This window comes from Macrotis lagotis, chromosome 1, assembly GCF_037893015.1.
Source record: "Macrotis lagotis isolate mMagLag1 chromosome 1, bilby.v1.9.chrom.fasta, whole genome shotgun sequence".
NCBI lineage: Eukaryota > Metazoa > Chordata > Mammalia > Peramelemorphia > Peramelidae > Macrotis > Macrotis lagotis.
The window spans coordinates 448,036,890-448,060,550 of record NC_133658.1 but is presented as its reverse complement, the minus strand read 5'-3'; the positions used below and the strand labels follow the sequence as shown (position 1 = coordinate 448,060,550).

General features: G+C 35.9%; 2 protein-coding genes across 5 annotated transcripts in view; both read right to left on the bottom strand.

Moving 5' to 3' along the window:
- Nucleotides 1–2,106: 2,106 nt before the first annotated feature.
- On the bottom strand, nt 2,107–6,021 carry SSTR1 (somatostatin receptor 1). The gene is made up of 2 exons (XM_074231554.1): nt 5,920–6,021; nt 2,107–5,307 (listed from the first exon to the last, which is right to left on the bottom strand). The coding sequence occupies exon 2, from the start codon at nt 4,949–4,951 to the stop codon at nt 3,779–3,781; it is 1,173 nt and encodes a 390-aa protein (XP_074087655.1). The 5' UTR covers nt 4,952–5,307; nt 5,920–6,021; the 3' UTR covers nt 2,107–3,778.
- Nucleotides 6,022–21,271: 15,250 nt separating this feature from the next.
- The window catches only part of TTC6 (tetratricopeptide repeat domain 6), a 248,960-nt gene continuing 246,570 nt past the window's right edge, over nt 21,272–23,661 (bottom strand). For all 4 annotated transcript variants that reach the window (XM_074213416.1, XM_074213417.1, XM_074213418.1 and 1 more), the window contains one exon: nt 21,272–23,262. In XM_074213416.1, coding sequence (XP_074069517.1) covers nt 23,129–23,262 — 134 coding nt within the window. In that variant the 3' untranslated portion in view covers nt 21,272–23,128. The remainder of the gene's footprint in view (nt 23,263–23,661) is intronic.

Genomic DNA, 23,661 nt, shown 5'->3' with positions numbered 1-23,661 from the left:
GTTCAAATAAGATAATATGTGTAAAATACTTCATAAATGTTAAAGTGCTAGTTATTAAGACAGGATAAGCTACTTGTGTGTAAGAATAAATATTGTCTTTAATTTACAAAGGTGTCCAGTTTAGTGAGAGAGACAATAGTATTCTGTAATGCTGTAGGCATATCTTATATCTTAAATTTCTATGATCAAATGGGCACACATTTTAGTCTATATCAGTTCTGTTATGATTCAAATTAGGTTCATTGAATTTTTTGGGGAAGATTCCAGTCATATAATTTCTTCATTTATCAATTTATCATCACTTTCACTGTGCTGTATAAAAGATATTTATAAGAAGGAATAAGAAAAATAAAAGTGATATTGCTAATATTAATTAAGAAGCATTTAACATTTTCTCCCATATCTTCAAAAACAAACCAAGAGAATCTGGTTTCTCTTAGATTAAAATCATCCAATAAACAAGTTGTGACTTCAAAGTGGATGGTATGATGGGATGAGACTATAGAAATATATTTTACATAAATAGGAATTGCAAGGACAAGACTAGAAAATACTTTGATCCTCAAGATTACTTTTAAAAGAAAATTTAAAAATGAAGAAAAATAAGGGTACTTATACTCTACTTATGCTGAGATACCTATATAAATCAGTAGGCAGTCACTTTTCTCTACAATCTTTTGGCCCTTTTACCTGTATATGTGAATCAGTAGTTTGTGTTTTACAACAAGGTCTAACAACAGAAGCTTTATCTGTAAGGCAAAGTCAGAGAGAGGGTTTGGATCCCTATTTAGTTTAATAACAACAACAGGGAATTAATATACTACCAATAAAAAAAGAAATATCTTAATTGAATAATCATTCATAATTTTAAGGATTCTTTTTCTAACAATAAAATAATAGAGAACATTTCTGATGGTAATCCAAACGCATCTTATTAAAACCCAAGCTAATTTCCATAGTTTATGGGGTACATGCTTCTATGTAGTTAATTACAGCAATAAATTTCTTATTGTAAAATTATACATAACCAAATCCAATAGAACAAACATTTATTAAATACCTACAATGTACAAGGCACTGTGCTAGGCACTGGGGATACAAAGATTGAGATAGTTCTTGACTTCAAGAAGTTTACATTTATTGGGAGTTTATATTAACTTGTAAACAGATTAATAAACAATAATATGTCTTTTATTAATCTAACATAATAATTTTATTGACTAGAATGATACAATAAGACCAGATTGATATCTTAAAATAATGAAGATAAAATTTTTATATATGTCAACTTTTCTGTTCTTAATAATTCAATTCTTTTTAACAAATGAAGATATATGGGGCAAATTTTTGTTTTAATTACTACAAAAAAAACCACTTCATTTAAAAAGGAATCATTTTTAAGTTTAGTTGCTATTTTAAAAACAGTTTTTGCTAAGGAAAGCTAACTATTCTTGAAATGTTATAATTTTTCAGGCTTTTTAAAAAAATAGTAACTAGAATTTCTGTTTTGCTTCATCTGTTATCAATGGAAGAACATGAGGGTTTGTTTTTTGTATTTATATAATATTTATACCTGTCTACTTTCAAAAATGATTTGTGCTTAAGAATTTCTAATCATCTGACTTTGCAAGAAGACTCCATCATACCATGCATTAATTTAGATTCATATAATGTTTACTATGAGCTTGACTGAGTTCTTCCAGCTCCAATTTGTTTAGGGAGACAAGCAATAAACAGTAACTATTTTTGCCTAAGGAGTTAAGAAGACTTCATGATAAGATAACCCCTGCTTGAACTAAGTCAAAACCCAGAAAACAGTGTTAAATGTTCCTTGGACCTACAGTTCTTAGTGTTTTATATGTTTCTGAGCTTTTAGCTTGAGTTTTTTTGAGTGATATACTCCAGAAAGTGATTCACTAACTGGGTTTACTGTTAGCTATATTTGGCATTGTTTCATTGACACAGCAATATATATATATATATATGTATATATATATATATATATATGATGTATATATAATATGTATATATACATATATGTATATATATATATATATAATACATATATTTAAATCTTCTCAAATATGGCACAGAATCATGCTCAAAGTGGAAAGAACTAGGACCTATCACCATACATTGCAGGGCACTTATTGTTGTTAATATAATTTGCTATGTTACAAACAAGGTACCATTATAAGAAATGTATGAAAAACATTTAAAAAGTTTACTAGGCATACACCAAAAAATGGAAAGAGAAAGCAAGGAAAAGTGAAAGGAAAGGGAAGAAAAGAAGACCCTGAAAGGGTGAAGGATATAAGAAGGAGCCTTCAAGACTACATTACCTTCTTTCTACCAGGTTTTCTTGTATGCGATTCAAAGAACTTGTATTTAGATGGAAGAGGGTAGGTAATATAATTTTTAAATACAGTCAAATGAGTAATGAATAAGTATGCAACTAAGATAGAACTCATTATGCATACCATGATAAAAAAACAGTAACCCTTAAAAGTTAAATTTCAGGGATGCTGATAGGTGGGGTAGGATATGGGGTGGAGCATGAAGGAGGGTAAGTAGGTAAATCTGGGAGAGCCCTAGCAGTAACAGTTTCAATAAATCTTTTATCTTCTCTGGTCTAGTTCCATTTAATATCTCACAAATGTTGACCTTACTTAACTCCTGATACCCCATGCTTGAATTTTAGAAATAGAAGCTGGGAGATAATATGGAGTAGTTTACCAGGAGGTTAACACATATAAAATCAAATCTGAATTTGCCCTTGAAATTGCACTCTCTCTCTCTGTCTAAATTTTCTTGTTGGGTGAATGGAGTGATAGCAGAAATGAATGTTAGAAATGAGAGCTAGGGAGAGGGGAGATATTAATTAGAAGAAAAAGGAGGTAATCACCCCAACCTTGGAATTTTAGGCTCCTGGATGACTAAGAATGCTGGTGCCGTGCCCTAAGTAGATTCCCATTGTTCTAAGCACCCAGCTCTCTCTGGGTAAGGAAGAAGTACCGTTTCTTCCCAGAAAGTTTTCTTCTTTTGTTTGAGAGTAAATTTAACTGTCTTTGTATAATCTCGAACCCGGGGTTAAAGTTTTCTATTATTCCTATATCTTTTTACAAAGTCCTTAAATAATAGATAAAAAGAGGGAGAAAGACTTCTCTGAAGGCTCTCCAGAGTTTTTCCTTCTTCAAGACAAGCAGACTGGTGTTTGGGATCTGGCAGTAGAGGATGAGAGTCCTAGGTCCAGTTACCTGTCACTGTAGAGGAGAGTGGGGTCATGAGATCGAGAAGAAATATAAATGGAATTTGCCAGTTCCACTTGTTTGACCTAACGAAGAGAAGCTGAATAGTTGAACAGAGGGACCGAAAGTTCACTCTGACATTGAATAAGGTAACACCAACAAATCATCAGCTAGATAATGCCAAAACGAGCCATAGAAATTTTGAGAGGGTTAAAAGAATGGGGAAGGAGATGGTAGGGATAAGGGACACTTGAAAGTAAAAAGAGCGAAGAAATCACACTGTACAGCCATGGATGTCATCCCGGTTTCATTGCTCCTGCTCATTTCAACCCTTTACTCCTTTCTTTCAAAATTACAGTGCTCCAACTTTTCCTTCGATTTCCTTGTCCAGTTTTCTAATGTGCCCCTTCCCCCTTCAACTCGACCTGCAACTCTACTACATGCTTCATTGAATTGTGATATCCCCTCCTGTCCATTCCAACACCTCCTGTGCCCCACCAACCCTGCCCAATTTTGCTCTTCCAAGTCCTTCAAATAGTGCTAATCCTGGAGGTGCAGGTTCCGTTGCCATAGATACCTCTGGACTCCGCATTATCTGGCTGGTAGTCCTCCACGCTGTACCCCCGACTTTTGAGGGCGGTGGCGTAATAATCAAGTGGTTCCTCTGTGTTTTCCATCCAGCTAAGACAGAGGATGCGCTGGAAGGAGCGCTTAAAGTTGTCTGAGAGGAAGCCGTAGAGGATAGGGTTGGCACAGCTGTTAGCATAGCCCAGGATGACTGAGAGCTGGCTCACAGTGGCATCGTCCTGTTCAGCAAAGACATTAACCAGTTGCACCACATAGAAAGGCATCCAGCAGATGACAAAGACCATCACCACCATCATTACCATCAGAGTAATTTTGCGCTCCGAGCGCTTGCGTTGTTGCCAGCCAGCTTTGAGGGCTACCACGCGTATCTTGGCAATGATGAGCACATAGCACAAACAGATGGCCCCGACTGGGAGGAGAAAACCCATGAGGAAAGTGTACAAGACGAAACCCACAAGCCAGCTCTGAGTTGGTTCTGGCATGAGCATATTGCAGGCCACGGTGCCGTCGCTATTGGCAGCCGTGCGGGAGAAGACGATGATGGGGAAGATAACCACTAGCGAGAGCACCCACACCCCAAGGTTCACCACCTTGGCCACGGTGGGCCGACGGTAGCGGGCCGCCTTGATAGGGTGCACCACGGCCACGTAGCGGTCCACACTGAGCACAGTTAGGCAGTAGATACTGGTGAACATATTGACGGCGTCCACACTGAGCACCAGGCGGCAGAGCAGCGCGCCGAAGGGCCAGTGGTGCAGCAAGGTGGAGGTGACTAGGAAGGGGACGCTCAGCATCAGCAGCTCATCTGCGATGGCCAGATTGAGGATGTAGATATTGGTGGCTGTCTTCATTTTGGCGTAGCGCAGAATCACGTAGATAACCATGGAGTTGCCGCAGAGCCCCACCAGACAAACCACGGAATAGATAAAGGATATGAGGATGGCACTCCCCTGGCCCTCGCTCAGGGTCCCATTCTGACTCGCCTGGCGCCCTGGCTCCTCTGTGCTCTCAGGAGCCAGGGGTCCTGCGCCGGGACCCCCGCTGCCGCTGCCGGGGTTGCTGCTGGAGGAGGAGGAGGAGGAGGAAGGAAACGAGGCAGTAGCGTTAGGAAACATCCCGGCCGGGCTAGCTGCGCTCCCGCTCGGGTCCTGCCCTGGTGGCCGCGATCGGTCCCCCCTGCCCTTGGCAGCTGCCACTTGCCGAATAGCTCCTTCACCTCTCTCAGTTCCTGAGGGGCACAGCGTGGGGGGCTGCAGCTTGGAAAGGTCCTCAGGCTGGGCTGGCGGCCGAGCGCATTGCCCGAGTCTCCTCTGCGCGCTGCTGCCTGATTTTCCGGGGCTCCGCTGAGCAGAATAGCTTGGGGGGCGGGGGGGAGAAGAGAAGAAGGCTGACTGAGGGACCAAGCTGCAGAAGATTAATAGGCGAGGCTCTGGGGCTGGTGAATGATTAATAAGCTCTAGTACGTCAGGAGCTACGAAAAGGAAAAGAATAAAAAGGAGACTGGAGGTCCATATAGTTATATCCCCTTCTCATTCCCGTTTCCCCGCTTTCCCCCATTTATTTTTACCGTCTCAGACCCAGAGAGGAATCTACAGAAAGGGAGACCTTGTTTCTGTTACTGTCCCAGAGGTGTGTGTGTGTGTGTGTGTGTGTGTGTGTGTGTGTGTGTGTGTGTGTGTGTGTGAGAGAGAGAGAGAGAGAGAGAGAGAGATGGCGTCTTGCTAAACCCAACTCTATTTTCATTTCACCTTTCCCAGTCTCTAATAGAAAATGGGAAGTTTCTCCCCATTATTGGAAAGATCCCAGTAGCTCGGAAAGAGGCTCTGCGAGACCTCAAGCCTAGCTCCGGTGTCAAGGGCGCTTGGGACAGAATTCCCAGGGAATTGAGAACCCCATCAGATCTCTTCTGGTTTTGTTTATCTCGGCTCTGGCTTGTGACTTAGAGGGGAACCTCGGACATGGTCGATGCGCCGCGCTAGGTGCCAGAGTCCTCGGTCTGCCCCTCCTCACTGTTCCCTCGCTACTGCTTCTTTTTCTCTCTGAACCTCACGTGCTCTGAGAGCAACAGCCCTGTCCATCTTACCTCCTTAAGCGCTGCTGGGATACTCTCTGGTGATCAGTGCCAAAGGCACGTGCTGCCTTGAAGCTCTTCGGATCCATAGTGTCATACAACTAAAACCTACCCCTTCCCCTTTTCCTCACCTCCTCCCTCCCTTCCTGAAATACTTAGCCTGTTTGGCAGGTCCCCGCTGATGCGCGCGCACATCACACACAGACACACACACACAGACACACACACAGACACACACACACACAAACACACAGAGGACCCACATACACATACCTCAACCACAAATGTTGCTTAAGATTAAGCGTTATTAAAACAAAAAAAATAATTTTATTTCAAAAGAAGGAAATGTTTCAATAATAGGAATCAGCTATAGGGATAAGAAGAAATCTTGTCAAATAAAATAACAACAACAAAGAACCTGTTGTCCAAATCATTTCAAATCTCCAAGTCGCACATTTTTGCCTGAAATGGAACTTAGGGCGCCCTCTGGAGCATGCTGTAATGCTATTGGAAATCCATCCTGTTTTCTGAGAATATAGAAGGGGTCATGCTGCTTGCTGTGTGACCTGACTATAGTTTGCTGCACAATAAAGATTACGAACTTCAATTCAAGAAATATTTATTAACCCTATATTTTCGACTTGGTTTTGTTTCTGCTCTCAAGAAGCTTACATTCTACCTGAGAGATAACAAGCATAAAACAAGGCAATTTGAAGCTTGTAGCTTCACATAAAAGATAGATGTTCCCTTAGCTGTGGGAAGGAACAATGAAAAAAAAAAAGAAATTTTTCTTTGGATCAGGGAATAGAGGGTGACAGGAGAGTTGTGAAGCCTCAAGAATAGTATCGGGGCAGCTAGGTGGCACAGTGGATAGAGCACCGGCCCTGGAGTCAGGAGGACCTGAGTTCAAATCCAACCTCAGACACTTAATAATTATATAGCTGTGTGACCTTGGGCAAGTTACTTAATCCCATTGCCTTGCAAAAACCTAAAAAAAGAATAGTATCATGTAACATTTTATGAATACATTTTTTCATTCTCATCCCCTAACTTTTTATTAATGTTTTATTTGTTTTCCAATTATATACAATACTAGTTTCTGCCTATCATTTTTGTAAGGTTTTGAATTTTACAATTTCCCCCCCACCCTCCCTTCCCTCCCCCATCCCCCCACAGAAAGAAGTCTGATATTTTTACATTGTTTCCATGCCATACATTGATCAAAATTGAATGTGTTGAGAGAGAAATCATATCCTTGAGGAGAAAATAAAATACTAGAGATAGCAAAACTAAGTAAGTCATAAGACACTTTTTTCCCTTTTAATTGAAGGTAATAGACTTTGGTCTTTTTTTAAACTCCACAGTTCTTTCTCTGGATACAGATGGTATTCTCCATGGCAGGTGCTCTAAAATTGTCCCTGATTGTTGCACTGATGGGATGAACAAGTCCATTAAGATTGATCATCAACTCCATATTGTTTTAGGGTGTACAATGTTCTTCTGGTTCTGCTCACCTACTCAGCATCAGTTCATGCAAATCCTTTCAGGCTTCCCTGAATTCCCACCCTCCTGGTTTCCAATGGAATAATAGTATTCTATAACATGCATATGCCACAGCCATCCCCAACTGATGGACATTCTCTCAATTTCCAATTCTTTGCTACTACAAACAGAGCTGCTATGAATATTTTTGTACAAGTGATGTTTTTTTACCCTTTTTCATGATCTCTTCAGGGTATAGACCTAGTAGTTGTATTGTGCATTTTTAGACCTAGTAGAGTATGCATATTTTTATTGCCCTTTGGGTGGAATTCCAAATTGCTATCCAGAAAGGTGGGATGAGTTCACAGCTCCATCAACAATATACTAGTATACCAGATTTCCCACATCCTTTCCAACATTGAACATTGTCCTTTCTGGTCATATAGGCCAGTCTGAGAGGTGTGAGGTAGTATCTCAGAGCCGCTTTAATTTAATTTCATTTTAACGATTTAGAGCAATTTTTCATATAATTATGAATAGCTTTGATTTCCTCATTTGTAAATTGCCTTTGCATATCCTTTGAGCATTTGTTACCTGAGGAATGGCTTGTTTTATTTTTTTTATAAAATTGACTCAGTTCTCTATATATTTTAGAAATGAGTCCTTTGTCAGAAATACTAGTTGTAAAAACAGTTTCTCAATTTACTACATTTCTTTTGATCTTGGTAATGTATTTTTTTTTTAGAATTTTGCAAGGCAAATGGGGTTAAGTGGCTTGCCCAAGGCCACACAGCTAGGTAATTATTAATTGTCTGAGCCCAGATTTGAACGCAGGTACTCCTGACTCCAGGGCTGGTGCTTTATCCACTGCACCACCTAGCCACCCCTCTTTTGATCTTGGTTACAGTGGTTTTGTCTGTGTAAAAGCTTTTTAATTTGATGTAATCAAAATTATCTAATCTGTTTTTAATGATGTTCTCCATCTCTTCCTTTTTCTATAGATCTGACAGGTAAACTATTCCTTGATCTCCTAGTTTGCTTATAATGTCTTTTATGTCTACATGTTGTATCCATTTTGATCTTATCTTGGTACAATGTGTGAGGTGTTGGCCTAATCCAAGTTTCTGCCATACTAACTTCCAGTTTTCCCAACAGTTTTTATTGAAGAGAGAGTTCTTATCCCAGAAGCTGGACTCTTTGGGTTTCTCAAACAGCAGATTACTATAATTGTTTCCTGCTGTCTCTTTTGTACCCAATCTATTCCTTTGATCCACCACTCTATTTCTTAACCAGTACCAAACAGTTTTGATGACTGATGCTTTATAATATAATTTTAGATATGGTAAGGCTAAGCCATCTTCTATTGCACTTTTTATCATTAAATCCCTGAATATTCTTGACTTTTTGTTTCTCCATATGAATTTAGTAACATTATGAATACATTTCAAGAATGCATATCATGAAATTATCCAGAACTTCAGACTTCCGTGTATTTGGGAGGAGGGAAAGAGTTTGCTTCTTATTTCTGCTACCAAATAAATCTGGGGCAAAAATCAAAAAGGGGGAAATGCTGGGTGGGAAACTTTGTTGCTGCTAATAATAATAATAACAATATTAATGATATTCTGATAAAGTGCTTTGCATTTGTTGTTACATAAAGAACCACATCAAGGACACAGAAATCTAAGTGAAGTTTAGGACTAAATTTGAATTCAGATGTGTTTTTGCAAAAGAAAGATTATATAGCAGAGGCAGTGTGGCGCAGTGTAAAGAGATGAACTTTGGAGTGCTGAATTTGCTTCCTAGTTGACCCAAGCACCCATGGTCAACCAGGCTCTAGCATGGCTCCTGATCAAGCTGGTCTAATTAGGCTAATCCTTAGATGTTTCAGGCTCACAAGGTCTCACCAGTCCTGTGCTCCTGGAAGAGTCAGCCCTTTGCACCAGATTCATCCATGATCTTAGAAGATGGATCATGAAGTGGATGTTCTTCTCCTGGCTTTTCTTTCTAGGTTTTGTTGATTGGATTTCTAAGAGGTTTGTTTCATGTTTCATGTTTCATGTTATTTATAAGGGAAGATCAGGAGGTTAGCACTGTGCCTGTCTTCTTTCCACCATCTTTGCTGGAAGTCCCCTCATTAAAATATTTTTAAAATTCATAGTTTAAATTTTTCAATTATTGTTTTAACTATGGTTACAGTGGTCACAAAATAGCTGAAAGAGAATTTTGAGAGATTGGGGGAAAATATAGTATGGAATTTCATAAGTTATATTGGAGTAATCACACTAAGCTAGATTTAAATTTGAGATAATAAAATAGGCCACTTCTTAGATTCAATATACTCAAAGTTCTTTGCCTCTTTTTGCCACCTAAGATGTTGAAAAGTTTCCCATCTCAGAAGCAATATAACTTAGCTGTAAAATGCAAAGTTTGACTAGGGGAAAGAAAACAAATCTTCACAAAGAAGCATTGAAGAGGTTAATACAGGGTGAAAATTGTTTCTGACAGGCTATAGTGAATAAAATTTTAACTTGCAAAACTACTTATAAGAAATAGTATGAAAATTATCAGACAACTCTGATTTTTGTATATAAGTGTGAGCTTTGATTGAGTCAATCTATCTAGTCATCCTAACTCACTTAACATTAAATGCTGAGCTGTAATAACCTGATACTTTACCCAAATGAGAACATTTCTCAATCAAATTAATCAATTATGGACTTCAACAAAGAGAAAAAAGTCCTTGATCTATTTAGATGTCTAAGAGTCACTGGATGAACTAAAGTGATATTGCACAGGAAGTCTGATCAGACGTGTTGGTGTTTGTACAAAACTACTATGAGTTTTGTATAAAGTGCAAGACCAGTTCAAAATTGAAGAATTTCTAGAATCTTTCAGAAGGGAAACTCTTCAGGCAAGTGTCTGGAAGTGGGGGAAGATAAATACTCCAGCGTTAATTTCCTTCCATCTTTGACAATAGGAGGACTTGGTAAATTTTGGGGAGCTGGAGAATTTTGGACTTTTCATCAATTTTCTACTCCTAGTTCTAGTACTCAGGAAAGCTGATGCAGAGTTTACATTGCAAGTGAGGACAAACTAGACAAATTGAGGAATGGCAGCTTTGAGATTACAAAAAGCTGAGTATGATAACTAAATAAAACCTGAGGTAGGAGTTCATAACCTTTTTGTCAAGTACCCTTTGGAAGTTTAGTTAATCCTCTCAGAAAAAAATGTTTTTAAATGCAAAGTACATGTATTACAAAGGAAATTTTATATTGTAATGAACATAATTTTTTTTCTCATTAAATTTCATGAAATTCCTGCAATCTAGTTCATGGATCAACCAGATTAAGAGCCCAAATACTCCAGAAATATTCCATGAAGGGGAATAAGACTTCTAACAACCAAGTGCTAAGACTCTTAAACTTTAGTCTACTTTTCCCTTCACTTGTTATCTATTTGTGAGACAATGTTATCACAAGTTTTTTGGGAGTTGTTTTGTACCAGTTACACTACTATAATAGTAAATACTCATTTCTTAAAGTTAATTAAATCTAGCTGTCTAATTACTATTAATGGATAATCAAAGAGGATCAGTCGTGTAGGCACATGAGCTAGAAACACATCTCCAGCCCTTTGAATATTCTCCATAACTATAGAGTAAAAAATGTATCAGAGATCTGGAATGGAGTTTGGGAGAGAAAATTTAGAGTATATATATTAGAAGTAGAAAGAAGGGTAGGGGAAAAAAGACAAGACTGCAAAGTGAGTGGTTGTGTTAGAGTTCTTTCTTATCACCTCAAAAGTAGGAACATGTGCCAATATAAATCAACCAAATGAAAAATGAAAATCCTAACAGAGTGTCACCTTACCAAAAAGAAAAGCAATCAACAGAAGAAATAAGGGAGACAAAAACAACCTCTTTGCCCTCAATTAAAGTGAACAAAACAAAACAAAACAAAAAATCTCTATCTAATCTAGCACTCCAACACAATGAATTACTAGGGAAAAAAAGTAGGGAATAAGTACGAATAAAAGAAAGGAGGAGTGGGTACCAATAGACAAAACTAAGTCCAAGAAAGGAAATATACACACATATATGCATGTATATATGTATATATGTAAATATTTACATATAGGTTTAGTCCTCTTTTCAGAGGGACTAATACACTTAAAGGAAGATCTGATATTTTATACAAATAAATTAAAATCAATCTAGGAGGGCAAAGAGATGAGATTCAATTGCTTTGTAAATTTCTGTGAAGTTATGTAAATTTCTGAAATTTCTTTCCTGCTCCAGCAGAATTTATCAGGAAGAAAAGTGCTCTATGGGGCAAAAATGCAGACTTAGAAAAAAAAGAACCCTAATAAAATCAAAGAACTACACAGCTAGAGGATTTTTGAATGTTATAGGTGAATAACTATGGGATAGTGGTTGGAGACTAGTTTAGTATTACTGTTTCCTTTTCTTTTTAGTTAAAATTTGTTTCCTCTTCTTTTCTGCGTGGAGAAAGAAAAAAAAAACTTTTCTAATAAATGTGCATAGTTGAACAAAACAAATTCCCAGATTGGTCATGTTCAAAAATCTGTTTCATTCTGCATTTTGAGTTCATAACCTCTCTTCCTGGAGTGGGGTGGATAGCATGAATTGTTTACTATCACTCATATAAAATCATGACTGACCATTCCAGAGTTCTTAAATCTTTAAAAGATATTTTCATTTTCAATTTTGTAGACACTTTTAATTGTTCTGCTTGTTTGGCTCACTTCATTGTGTGTCAGTTCATATGTCTTCCCAGAATTCTCTGAAACTATCTTTTTTCTCATTTTTTGAGCTAACTAGTATTCCATTATATCATAAACTGTTATTTTTTCACTGATCCACTGAATGACAGGCATCCCCTTAGTTTCTAATTTTTTGTGTTTACAAAAGGCACCGACATATTTTTGTAATAGAGTCTTTTGGGGGTGTTGTTATACCTTATAGTATTACTAGATGAAAGGGTATACATAATTTATGTGTGTGTGTGTGTGTGTGTGTGTGCGTGTGTGTGCATGTACTTAATTGCAAATTGTCTTCCTAAATGATTGACTCAATTCATACTTCTTTTTTAATTGATAGTTTATTTTTCCAATTACATGTCATGAAAGTTTTTCAACATGCATCCACATGCATATACCTATTATAAAGTTACATAATTTCCTTCCATCCTCCCCTCCCTCCTCCCCCAGTGGCAAACAGTCAGGTGAGTATTGTACACACACATTTGTGTTTAACATTTTTACAGATTAGTCATTTTTGGTATGAGGAATTAGGATTAAGGGAAAGAAAGAAAATATGAGATAGGAAAGAAATGCATAAGAGAAATTAAAAAAAATTTATTTATTTGAGGCTTTGGGGTTAAGTGACTCGCCCAACGTCAAATAGCTAGGTAATTGTTAAGTATCTGAGGCCGAATTTGAACTCAGGTCCTCCTGAAGCCAGGGCCAGTGTTCTATCCACTGTGTTACCTAGCTGCCTCCATAAGAGAAATTAAAAAAAATGAATATAGTGTTCATTAAGATTCTGTAGGGTTTTTTTTTTTTTTCCTTTCTCTGGATGGAGATAGCATTGTCCATAGTGGGTCTCCTGGGGTTGTCCCGGTTCTCTGAACTGCTGAGAGGAGCTGCATCCAGAAAGGTTGATCAACTTACAATGTTGTTGTTAATGTGTACAATATTTGGGGCAGCTAGGTGGCACAGTGGAGAGAGCACCAACTCTGCTGTGTGACCTTGGGCAAGTCACTTAACCCAACTGCCTTGCAAAGACTAAAAAAAAATATGTGCAATGTTCTCTTCACTTCCTTTGCTTAGCTTTACTTCCTATAATTTGTTCCATGTTTCTCTAGAGTCTGACCATTTTTGTTTTCTTATAGAACAATGGTATTCCATAACATTCATATACTATAACTTATTTGGTCAGTCCCCAATTGACAGACATTCCCTCATTTTTCAATTCTTTGCCACTACAAAAAAGAACTGCTATGAATATTTTGGAACGTGCTGAACTTTTCCCAATTTTTATGAATATAGATCAAGTATTGGTATTATGAGTCAAAGGGTACGATCAGTTTTATTGCTCTTTGGGCATAGTCCCATATTGCTCTCCAGAATGATTGGATCAGTTTACAGCTCCACCAACAATGTATTAATGTCCCAATCCTCCCACAACCTCTTCAGCATTGTTTTCCCTTTTTGTCATCTTAACTAATCTGATAAATATGAGGTGGAATCTCATAATTGTTTTAATTTGCATTTCTCTAATCAGTAATGATTTGGAACATTTTTGCTTATGATTATGGTTTTAATTTCATTTGAAAATTGTCTGTTCATATCCTTTGACCATTTATCAATTGGAGAATGAACTGTAACCTTATATGATTCAATTCTCTATATATTTTAGAAATAAGACCTTTATCAGAACCCCTAGCTGTGAAAATTGTTTCTCAGACTTCAGTTTTCCTTCTAATTTTGGCAGAATTGGTTTTATTAGTGCAAAACCCTTTTAATTTAATTTAATCAAAATCATTTATTTTGCAATTTATATTATATTCTATTTCTTGCTTGGTCAATAAATCTGACAGAATATTTCTTGGTCTGTTAATTGGTCTTTGGTGTCACACTTTGGCTAAATCCTGTACTCATTTTGACTTTGTTTTAGTATATGGTGTGAGATGTGTGTCTGTCTATGCCTAGTTTTTTCCATACCATTTTCTGGTTTTCCCAATAATTTTTGTCAAATAATGAGTTCTTAAACCAGCAACAAACATCTTTGGATCCGTCAAGCAATAGATTACTGCAGTCATTTCCTACTATTTTTTTTGAACCTATCCTAGTCTACTGGATCCACTATGCTATTTCTTAAGCAGTACCAGGCAGTTTTGATGACTGCCATTTTATAGTATAGTTTTAGATCTGGTATATTAGGCTATTTTTGGTATATATGTGTGTATATATATATGTATATGTATGTATATATATGTATATAAATATATATATATATATGTATATATATATATGTATGTATCGCTCAGTAAAATAGCTTTTGGTAGTGTGATTGGTATGGCCCTGAATAAATGACTTAATTTGGGTAGATTGTCACTTTTATTATATTCACTCAACCTAACTATGAACAAATGACATTTTTTTCCAATTGTTTAGATCAGACTTGTGTGAGAAGTGCTTTGTAATTATGTTCATAGAGTTTTTGGGTTTGTCTTGAGAGGTAGATTCCTAAGTTCAATTCATATTTCTACCCATTTTCCCCAAACCTAATATTTCTCATTTTCCCTTTTTGTTAGCTTTGTCAATTTGATGTGCAAGGTGCTTTAATTTGCATTTTCCTTAATAATTGGTGATTTGGAGCATTTTTCTCACGTTTGTTGATAGTTTGATGTCTTTAAGAACTGCCTGTTCATATTCTTTGATCAACTGCATAGTTTCTCATTCTTATAAATTATTTATATATCTTGGGAAGGAGAACTTTATTTGGAAAATCAATACAAATAATTTTTTCTCATTTATATCACTTCTGATTTTAGCTGAATTGATTTTTGTTTTTTGTAAAAACAATTTTATGGAATCAAAATTGTCCACTTTATCTTCTATGATCTTGTCTTTTGGTTATGAACTCTCCCTCCAAACCTAAATATGAAAAGTAATTTCTTCTTTGTTCCTTTTTATGTTGTGACATTTTATATATAAACCATTTTATAAAGAAATAAATAAATCTGTGTGTGTGTGTGTGTGTGTGTGTGTGTGTGTGTGTGTGTGTTTTGGCAAATAGGGATTTCATGCCCCAGTATCTGGGCGTGAACTATAGTTCATAGTTAGAACTATCTAACCTGTATTTATTTGTTTCTAAATGTTATGTATTTAATCTGTTCTATTAATCCACCTATTATTTGAACAGATACCAAATTATTTTTATGATTACTTCTTTGTAATGAAAAAAAAAATATATCTTGGCTAAAACATTGTAATAAGGAAAAAAATCCTCTAAGGACTTAATTAGTTTGATTAATTCAAAGACCAGTCAAAATTCTAGAATGATGATAAAGCACTTAGGACCTCTTGACAAAGAATTGATAGAATTTAGGTATGGAATGCAATACACATTTCGACCACCCAGTGTAACCTAAATTTGTGACTATTGTAGCAATATTCTAAATAGATCCCAGGCAGGGTTGGCTACATCTCCTCAATGGTTCTAAGTGTGACATGAAGAGGTTTAGTACTACTGACTCGAGCTCCCATTGGTGTTGTCAGTCAGCCCTTAAATAACTTTTGGAAAAGGAATATTTAGTAAGAACACCTGGTATAAAACATCCCCCAAAAGTCTGTACAGTGTTGTACAGTGACACTGGGTACAAGTATTTATAGAGTCCAGGCAAAATGGCTTCAAGCTTTGAAAGCAAATATGACAAAAAATGATCCCTGGGTTTTTGTCAAGTTTTCCTTGTCTATCTAAACATGATTCATGAGCAGTCTTATTACTATTCCAATTTGAAAACTTTTTTGTTTCTTAGTCTAAGTATGTGACTGATTAACGAAATATGTTCTTACATATTTCGTTTGTTTCTGTTGTTGAAAACAATAAAAATTACACTGCATTTATTCTTAGAAAAGAATATTTTTGAGGGTATGGCACTTTTCTGGATGAAAGGTATACTAAAGGTGATTTTAAAGGAAAAAGTATATTAAATATACTATATATTAAATATAAAGTATATTAACAAGAAGAGAGCTTAAGTACATTCACAAATGCAACAGGGTAAAAAAAAGCAGTGTTGGCACTATTCTTTTATTCTTATTTTTCTTTATAAGTTGTTCCTGATTTATTAAAAATAAGTTTTAAACACAGCTTTAAAGCAAAGAAAGAACTTCAAGAAAGTTTTATAAGACATTTCTTATATGAGGATATTGTGGATAGACTATATAAAAATACTCACAGGGAAAAAGAGTGGGAATTGGTGTGCCAATCCTGCTAAGAATGCAGTTAAAAGATTCTATGCAAATTCTATTTTCCCTACTTCTAAAATATCTCTTGATTTTTAACTACTTTGTTTCTATTCTGAATAGATTTCAGATTTTGAGTGGTAAGAAACCTTAGAAATTGGTTAAATCTCTTATTTTATAGAGAAGGGAACTGAAACAATGATCCTTGCCCAGGTAAAATAGAGGTCCAGTGGGGACAAGACTGACTCTCTCTCTCTCTCTCTTTCTCTCTCTCTCTCTCTCTCTCTCTCTCTCTCTCTCTCTCTCTCTCTCAAAAAAGTCATATATTGTATATTTTCAATACAATCCACTTTTTCTATCCTTTACAAATGGAAAGTTTATGGTTTACTGATAGGTGATAATTTCATAATAAAAATATTTAAATAATAAACAATTAGAGTAAGCAGTAAAGAGAAATACTATCCTAGATGGTGACCAAAAAAAGGAGAAACTTGTTGTTGAAGTTGGGTACCTAGGTGGTACAGTGGCTGGAGCCTGGAATCAGGAAGATTCATTTTTCTGAGTTCAAATGAAGCCTCAGATCTGGGCAAGTCACTTAACTCTGTTTGCCTCAGTTTCCTCATCTGTAAAATAAGCTGAAGAAAGGAAATGGCAAACCATGGAGTCATGAAGAGTCACTTGAAATTACGTGAATGGTAAGGAAGTAAATAAGCATTTATTGTCTACTCTTTGCCAGGCTGTATGCTAAGCATTTTATTAATATTGTTTCATTTGATTCTTTTAACAGTCCTGAGAAGTAGGGGTCATTATTATCCCTACTTTATAGTTCAGGAAACTAAGGCTTAGAGAGAAATGATATGACCATGGTCCCACAGCTAGTCAAGTGTCTGATTTGAATTCAGATTTTCCTGACTCCAGGTCCATGGGTCCTAAGTGACCAAGGGGGTGGGGGTGGGGGAATGGGCATAGTCTGATGACTACCACAAATTTCAGAAGAGTGGATTTGAAAGAATTCAAATATATAGGCTCCCAAGGCCAGGTCACTTATAGAAGAGAAATGGGAAATTCCTCAGATATTCGAAACACAAACAGTTCCAATGAGGAAGAAAATTGGGGCTTCTTAAAAAGATGGTTCTGGATGTGTGGATAACTCCTTATATTAAATCTTTTTGCATCACATTGTAAAGTTCTTTATTCCCCTCCCATTAGTTTTCTTTTGAGTTCATAGTGCTCATTTTTGAATACTCTAGGACAACTATAAGTGAAAAAAGCATAGCTGACACCTTTTAATATGTTCAGTTGTATGGGACTCTTTATGAACCCATGGTCCTCTGTCCCTGAGGTTTTCTTGGCAAAGATAGTGGAGCGGTTTGCCATTTCCTTCTCCAGTGGATCACCAGTCTACAAACAAATAGAGGTCAAATGACTTGCCCAAGGTCACAAAGTTTTGAGGCTGAATTTGAACTTGTTGACTAAGCCTAACACTTTATCCATTTTGCCACCTAGCTGCCTTTTCTATGTATACTGTTTTCTGTCTCCTTTAACCATTTATCTGATTAGATTGGAGGTTGTTTTTCATATTCATGGTACTTACTAAAAATAGAAGAGCTGGAAAATAACTAACAATATCTTTAAACTTTATTTGCCCTTTTGAAAAGGTAGAGAAAAATATTACTGAGGAAAGACAAAAATTTCTTTTAGACAAAATAATTAACAGTATACTGGGGTGGGTAGTGGCACAGTGGATAGAGCACCAGCCCTGGAGTCAGGAGGATCTGAGTTCAAATTTGACCTCAAACACTTAATACTTTCTTAGCTGTGTGACCTTAGGCTAGTCACTTAGCCCCATTATCTTGCAAAAACAAACAATAAAAAAATAAAGAAAACAGCATACCATGGTCACATGTATATATTTGTAAGAATGTTTAAAAGATGCCTGTGAAGCAGCTGAGTGACACAGTGAATGGAGTGCTAGGTTTAGTCAAGAAGACCTAAGTTCAAATGCAGCTGATATTTCTCTGGGCAAGTCACTTAACCCTCCCAAATGAGGTCACAAAGAATCAGCCACAACTGAAAAATGAATAAAAATATTGACATGATTAAAAAACATTAATGTTACTATCATAATTAGAAAAATATTAGAAGAACCTTTCCCCCAGCACCCTGGAACATACTCTCTCATGACCACCTAGAATATTCATGGGGAGAATAAACTCAGGGAAAGCCAAATGATGGGGTTTGCCATGGAGAGATTATGTATAGAAGGGGAAACACAAGATTTTTCAGGTCTGCTGATGGTTTCTGGGGGTGCTATCTTGGTGGTTTTCATTGGTCTGGCATGGTGTGCTCTCTGCCAATTCTCTCTAATCTGTGAGGGTATGGCATTAATGATCTGTTATATCTCTGCCAGGTATGGCTTCCTGTTTTTCTTGAGCAAATACTGCTTGTGTTGCTCCTGGATGTGTAGTCATTTGAGATATCCTTTTACTAATAGGCATGAAATTGTAGTTTCCTCTTCATTTCTTTCCTTTTCATCCTTTCTGTTCTGCCATCCTTAGTTGGTGGGGTGTATGTGGTATCTTCTTCCTCAAGAAAAAAAGGAATTAAGCTCTGTCTTTCCTGACTTATCTTAGAGATAGCAGTACCAAGTAAACTTCATCTCTTTTGAGAGAAGGGACTCATTACCAAGTATCAAAGGAAAAATCCTTACTTGCTAATTGTCTGTCAGTTCAAAAAATAATTAATGGAATACTAGATAACATGTACACACTGATTAAAAATATGTAAAATAGGATGTTCTATCAGTCTTCAGAGTTTTTCCTCTCTAAAAAAAGTACTTTGCCTCTAGAGGCAACTAAGTAATGGTCACAACCAAAAAGTTTATTTTTAAAACCCCAACTTTCTGATCAAAGTTTATCTAACTTATGATTAGAAAATCTTCTAATTTTTGGAAGAGTCCTTGGAATATCCTCTAAATACTATGTTTTCAATATAATATCCAGGGCTGTCTGAGTCTAAGGTCAATCAGTTTTCTCAACCATAAAATTTGTTTGTGTTGCCCATTCATATGAATGTAGTGGTGTGGGAAAGGAGGGAGTAAAAACTTCTAGGAGGAGATGCTTCAAGGCATTATTTTTCACTTCAATCACTTAAGTATCTGAATATGTTTATCACTAAGTTGTTTCATCAAGGCACCTTTAGAAAAAGATAGAAGACACAATAAATCAAGCAAGTTAAACTACTGCCATCCTGCCAACAATGATCTCCCCTCAGACCTCAACTGAAAACCCAGAACCCAAGTGCCCTGAGTCCAAATATCCTGGAAATAGCAATAATCCTCCAACCACAGGCCTTACTTCCATTTTGGTCATTGCAGTCATCATTGAGGAGAACAAATCTTGTGGATAAAAGACTCAGCATCCTATCCACCACCACCCTCAACTTCATATGTGGCACTGTCAGATGGTTCAACATCAGAAACAGACATGAAGCAATCTTTTCCATCTTACTTGCAACTGAAACATCCGTTATGTGTTTTCTTTCCCATTAGATTATGAGCTCCTTGACAGCAGGCACTGTCTTTTCTATTTGTACATACCACAGGGTCTGGCACGTTATTGGCACTTGATAAATGATAAAACCTCATGTTGGTGATATAGGAAAACAATTTAGTTATTGCATTGTTAATTGGTCTGGTCTTTCTTATAGAATTACCTGGCAATTTGTAAAAGAACTTCAAATTCCACTTTGAGGATATATTCTCTAAGCAATTGAAATAAAGAAATGTTAATTTCTATAAATATTTTCATAGTACTATTTATAACAATTACAAATTAGAGATGGTCTAAATACCTCACAGTGGGGAAAGGGTAAAGAAAATTATGAGGTTATATAGTTATGATGATGAAGTTTATCCTTCACTGCTGTTCATCAGGGAGGTGCAAGGGCAAGTACATGAATTGGATTTGAGTGAGGGGGTGCTGTGCTGAGTCACCAGCCTCTCTTTCTCCTCCAGAGCCATCTGAGTTTAATGGCTCAGATTGATTCAGGATGATGTAGATGGCCTTGTATGTGAGGCAATCAGGATTAAGTCACAAGCCTAAGGTCACACAGCTAGTATGTGGCAAGAGTCTGAGGCTGGACCAAACTCCCATCCTCCTGACTCTAAGGTCAGTACTCTAATTACTGCCCCGATCACTTCCCTGATGTCATGATCTTCTTTGAAAATTAAGGACAGGGTAGCTAGGTGGCACAGCCCTGGAGTCAGGAGTACCTGAGTTCAAATTTGACCTCAGACACTTAATAATTATGTAGCTATGTGGCCTTGGGCAAGCCACTTAACCTCACTGCCTTGCAAAAACCTAAAAAAAAAAGAAAATGAAGGAAAACATTATTACTATTATTATTAACATGACAGAGCTATTAAAAATGAAAAATATATAGGATTTAAAATATTTTTTAAAAAAATCAGATTTCGTAAATGTGATACTTCCTTCAAAAAAGACAAATTATAACTCCTGTGCCTTAGTAGAAAGTCTTCTGTGAATTTTTGTGACCAAAAAAGTCCGATTTTGTTTCAGTCAATTTTTTGGCACTGATCCTGTTCCTGAGGTTAAGTCCTAGGGCCACAGACATAGAGTCTTTTGAACTTATATCTGAAGTCTTGCCAGAGCCTTTGCTTGACCAGCATAGCTTTCAAGGTCACATGCAGCAATGAGATATCAACATAGAACATTATTTGAACCATAAGAAAACATGGAAATTTTTATAATAATGTTAATGGCAAACAGCAGAACACAAGACATGTATTTTAAAAAATGTGTTTTAAAAAACGTAAAATTTCATTATCTGTATTAAAAACAAGAAGAGAATATGAACATTAAAATAGATTTTAATGTTTATTATTTGCTCTTTTCTGAGAAGTTGTTTAAAATTACACATTTTAAAACCCATCAGGAGAAAGAAAAAAGTGATCTTTCTTTGCCAGCTCGTTGGAATTACAGCTTATTGAGCAAAACTTTTGCTTTTCTTGACTTTTAATCTATAACTAAATCTATATAGTCTTAATATAGTTGATTTGAATTAATTTGGTTTCAAGTTTCAAGTTTATAACTGGGAAGGCAAAAATAATGTGCAGGAATCAAAATTCAAGGTTTGAAGATTGACTTTATAGAAATCTTAGCCACAGAAACTAGTCCAGGTTTAATCCAAACTAATTCTGACTATTATGAACATCCTGCCTACTGAATTTTAATAGATGTATATAAAAGTAACCCATCAGAAACTGAATGTTTGACATTACAAGAGAGATTCAGAATTGAGTCTCATGAATGCACTTCACTTCTGTCAAGAATACAAATAACCTAGATATGCTTAGCTAATATCTTGACAAATAGACAACAAATCTGAAACTATTTAAGAAGTTATTAAAATGAATGTTGAAGGCCACAGTGAAGGAGTAAGATCTGTTGTCTACAACTGAGACATTAGATATTTCCTAAAAAGGCCTTGATTGAATTTTTTTGTAGTTTGAACACTTTTTTTGGCAATGAAGCTTGAAATATAATCATTATCCTTCAGCATTTAAAATAAAAGTTATACTATTTGCAAATAACAATTGAAGATAGTTATGTAATACCTTGCCAAATCAATCACTATAAAATCACACTGCAGAAAATCAGCAGTTAGGTAAGTTAGCAAGGAATGGAAACCCTGTGTTAAATAGATGCATTATTGGTTTGATAAGAAATACCAACAAGAGACTTAAAACAAGAAGAAAAACTCTAATCTCTTTTCTCACATTATAACTTCTAGCATGGGAGGTAGGTGAACATCATTTACTTTAAGATTATTGATGAGCTCAAGTGAGATCAGGCACTTGAGGTGGGAAGGATACAAGGCAGTAGAACCTGAAAGTGGGAGGCAGAAGATTTAAACATTTGTTTATGCTTCATTGACTATGTGAGGAGTGAAATAAAACAGTGCAATAGTTGCAAGTTTGTTATCATCAATAATGTGAAAGGAAGGAAGTTCCTAGAAGACTTTGGGTGAACTTCTCAGGAAACTCATTTTAGAAGAGATCTACTAAATGAAAGAAATAGATTACTGATGGGAAGTGCTTGTTCCGATGCAAATATGTATACTTTTTTGTTGGGATATTGACTCCACTTATATGATATAATGACACTAAGATGTCTGAAGTAGATTATGTTCACCTTTAAAAAGTATATATTGATCAGGAGAATGTTTCCATAAATTAATATGTTCAAGCAGTGCATTTGGAGATTACATATGCCATTGAAGGAATGTATATAATGAACATTATTGTGGGCAATAAGAAAAAAAAGGAATTTTTTAGTCAGGAAGTTAATTTTTCTGTTAAAAAAATCGAACTATACTGAAAACATTACTATTTAACTCTTTAAGATATGACACATTTTTTTTATCCATATGGTAGGTATTATTGTTTCAAAAAGAAATTCTTAACTTGAAGATAACAGCAATTACATGTTACCAAGAAGTTCAGTTATTTGGACTGACCAGACAAATGTAGCTCATAATATAGTAATTTAAAAATCGCAAGATGGAATAAATATTAAACTACTAATTGTTTTGATAATTATGCAAAAGTTTAAAAATCATTCAGAAATGATACTAATTCTATCTATTAAAATATATTTCAGTTTAGAGAAGAAAGGTTATTGTTTCTCTGTAATACTTTGCATTACCTATCCTATCTAATCTAAGCTTTAGCAAATTCTTGAAGGTGGAGTGATTGGTTATAATCCTTCAGAGCTTCTTCAATCAAACCCATTTTTCCACGAACATCTGCTCTAAGTTTATATGCCAGATGGTCATTAGGTTGTAATGACAAGGCTGCAAAAGACAATAAAACATTTCAATATTCATTTTATTCCATCAATTTAAAAATAGTGTCATTTTTAGGGAGTTAAACATTATTTTAACACTTAAATAGCACCATTATTGAAATCACATTCCAACAAATTATCCATGGTGTCAAATTTATCATGCTATGGCAGATTTATTCATTCTTTCTCATGTAGCTTAACTGTCAAAATCAGTTTACAAACTTTTAAAACCTAACAGTTGAGTTAGGATGAAGATACTTGATTCTTGAGCAAATGAATAAACTTTATGGGATGAGAAATATGGAGAGGTTTTAAAAAAATAGCTTAAAGGTTAAAGTATGTTTCTCTGAATTCATCTTTTTTTATATTTATATAAAGGATATATTTTATAAAAGAAATTAAGGGG

Bases quoted from the DNA above. Each gene is read 5' to 3' on its own strand.
- SSTR1 (XM_074231554.1), bottom strand. From the start codon at position 4,951: ATGTTTCCTAACGCTACTGCCTCGTTTCCTTCCTCCTCCTCCTCCTCC.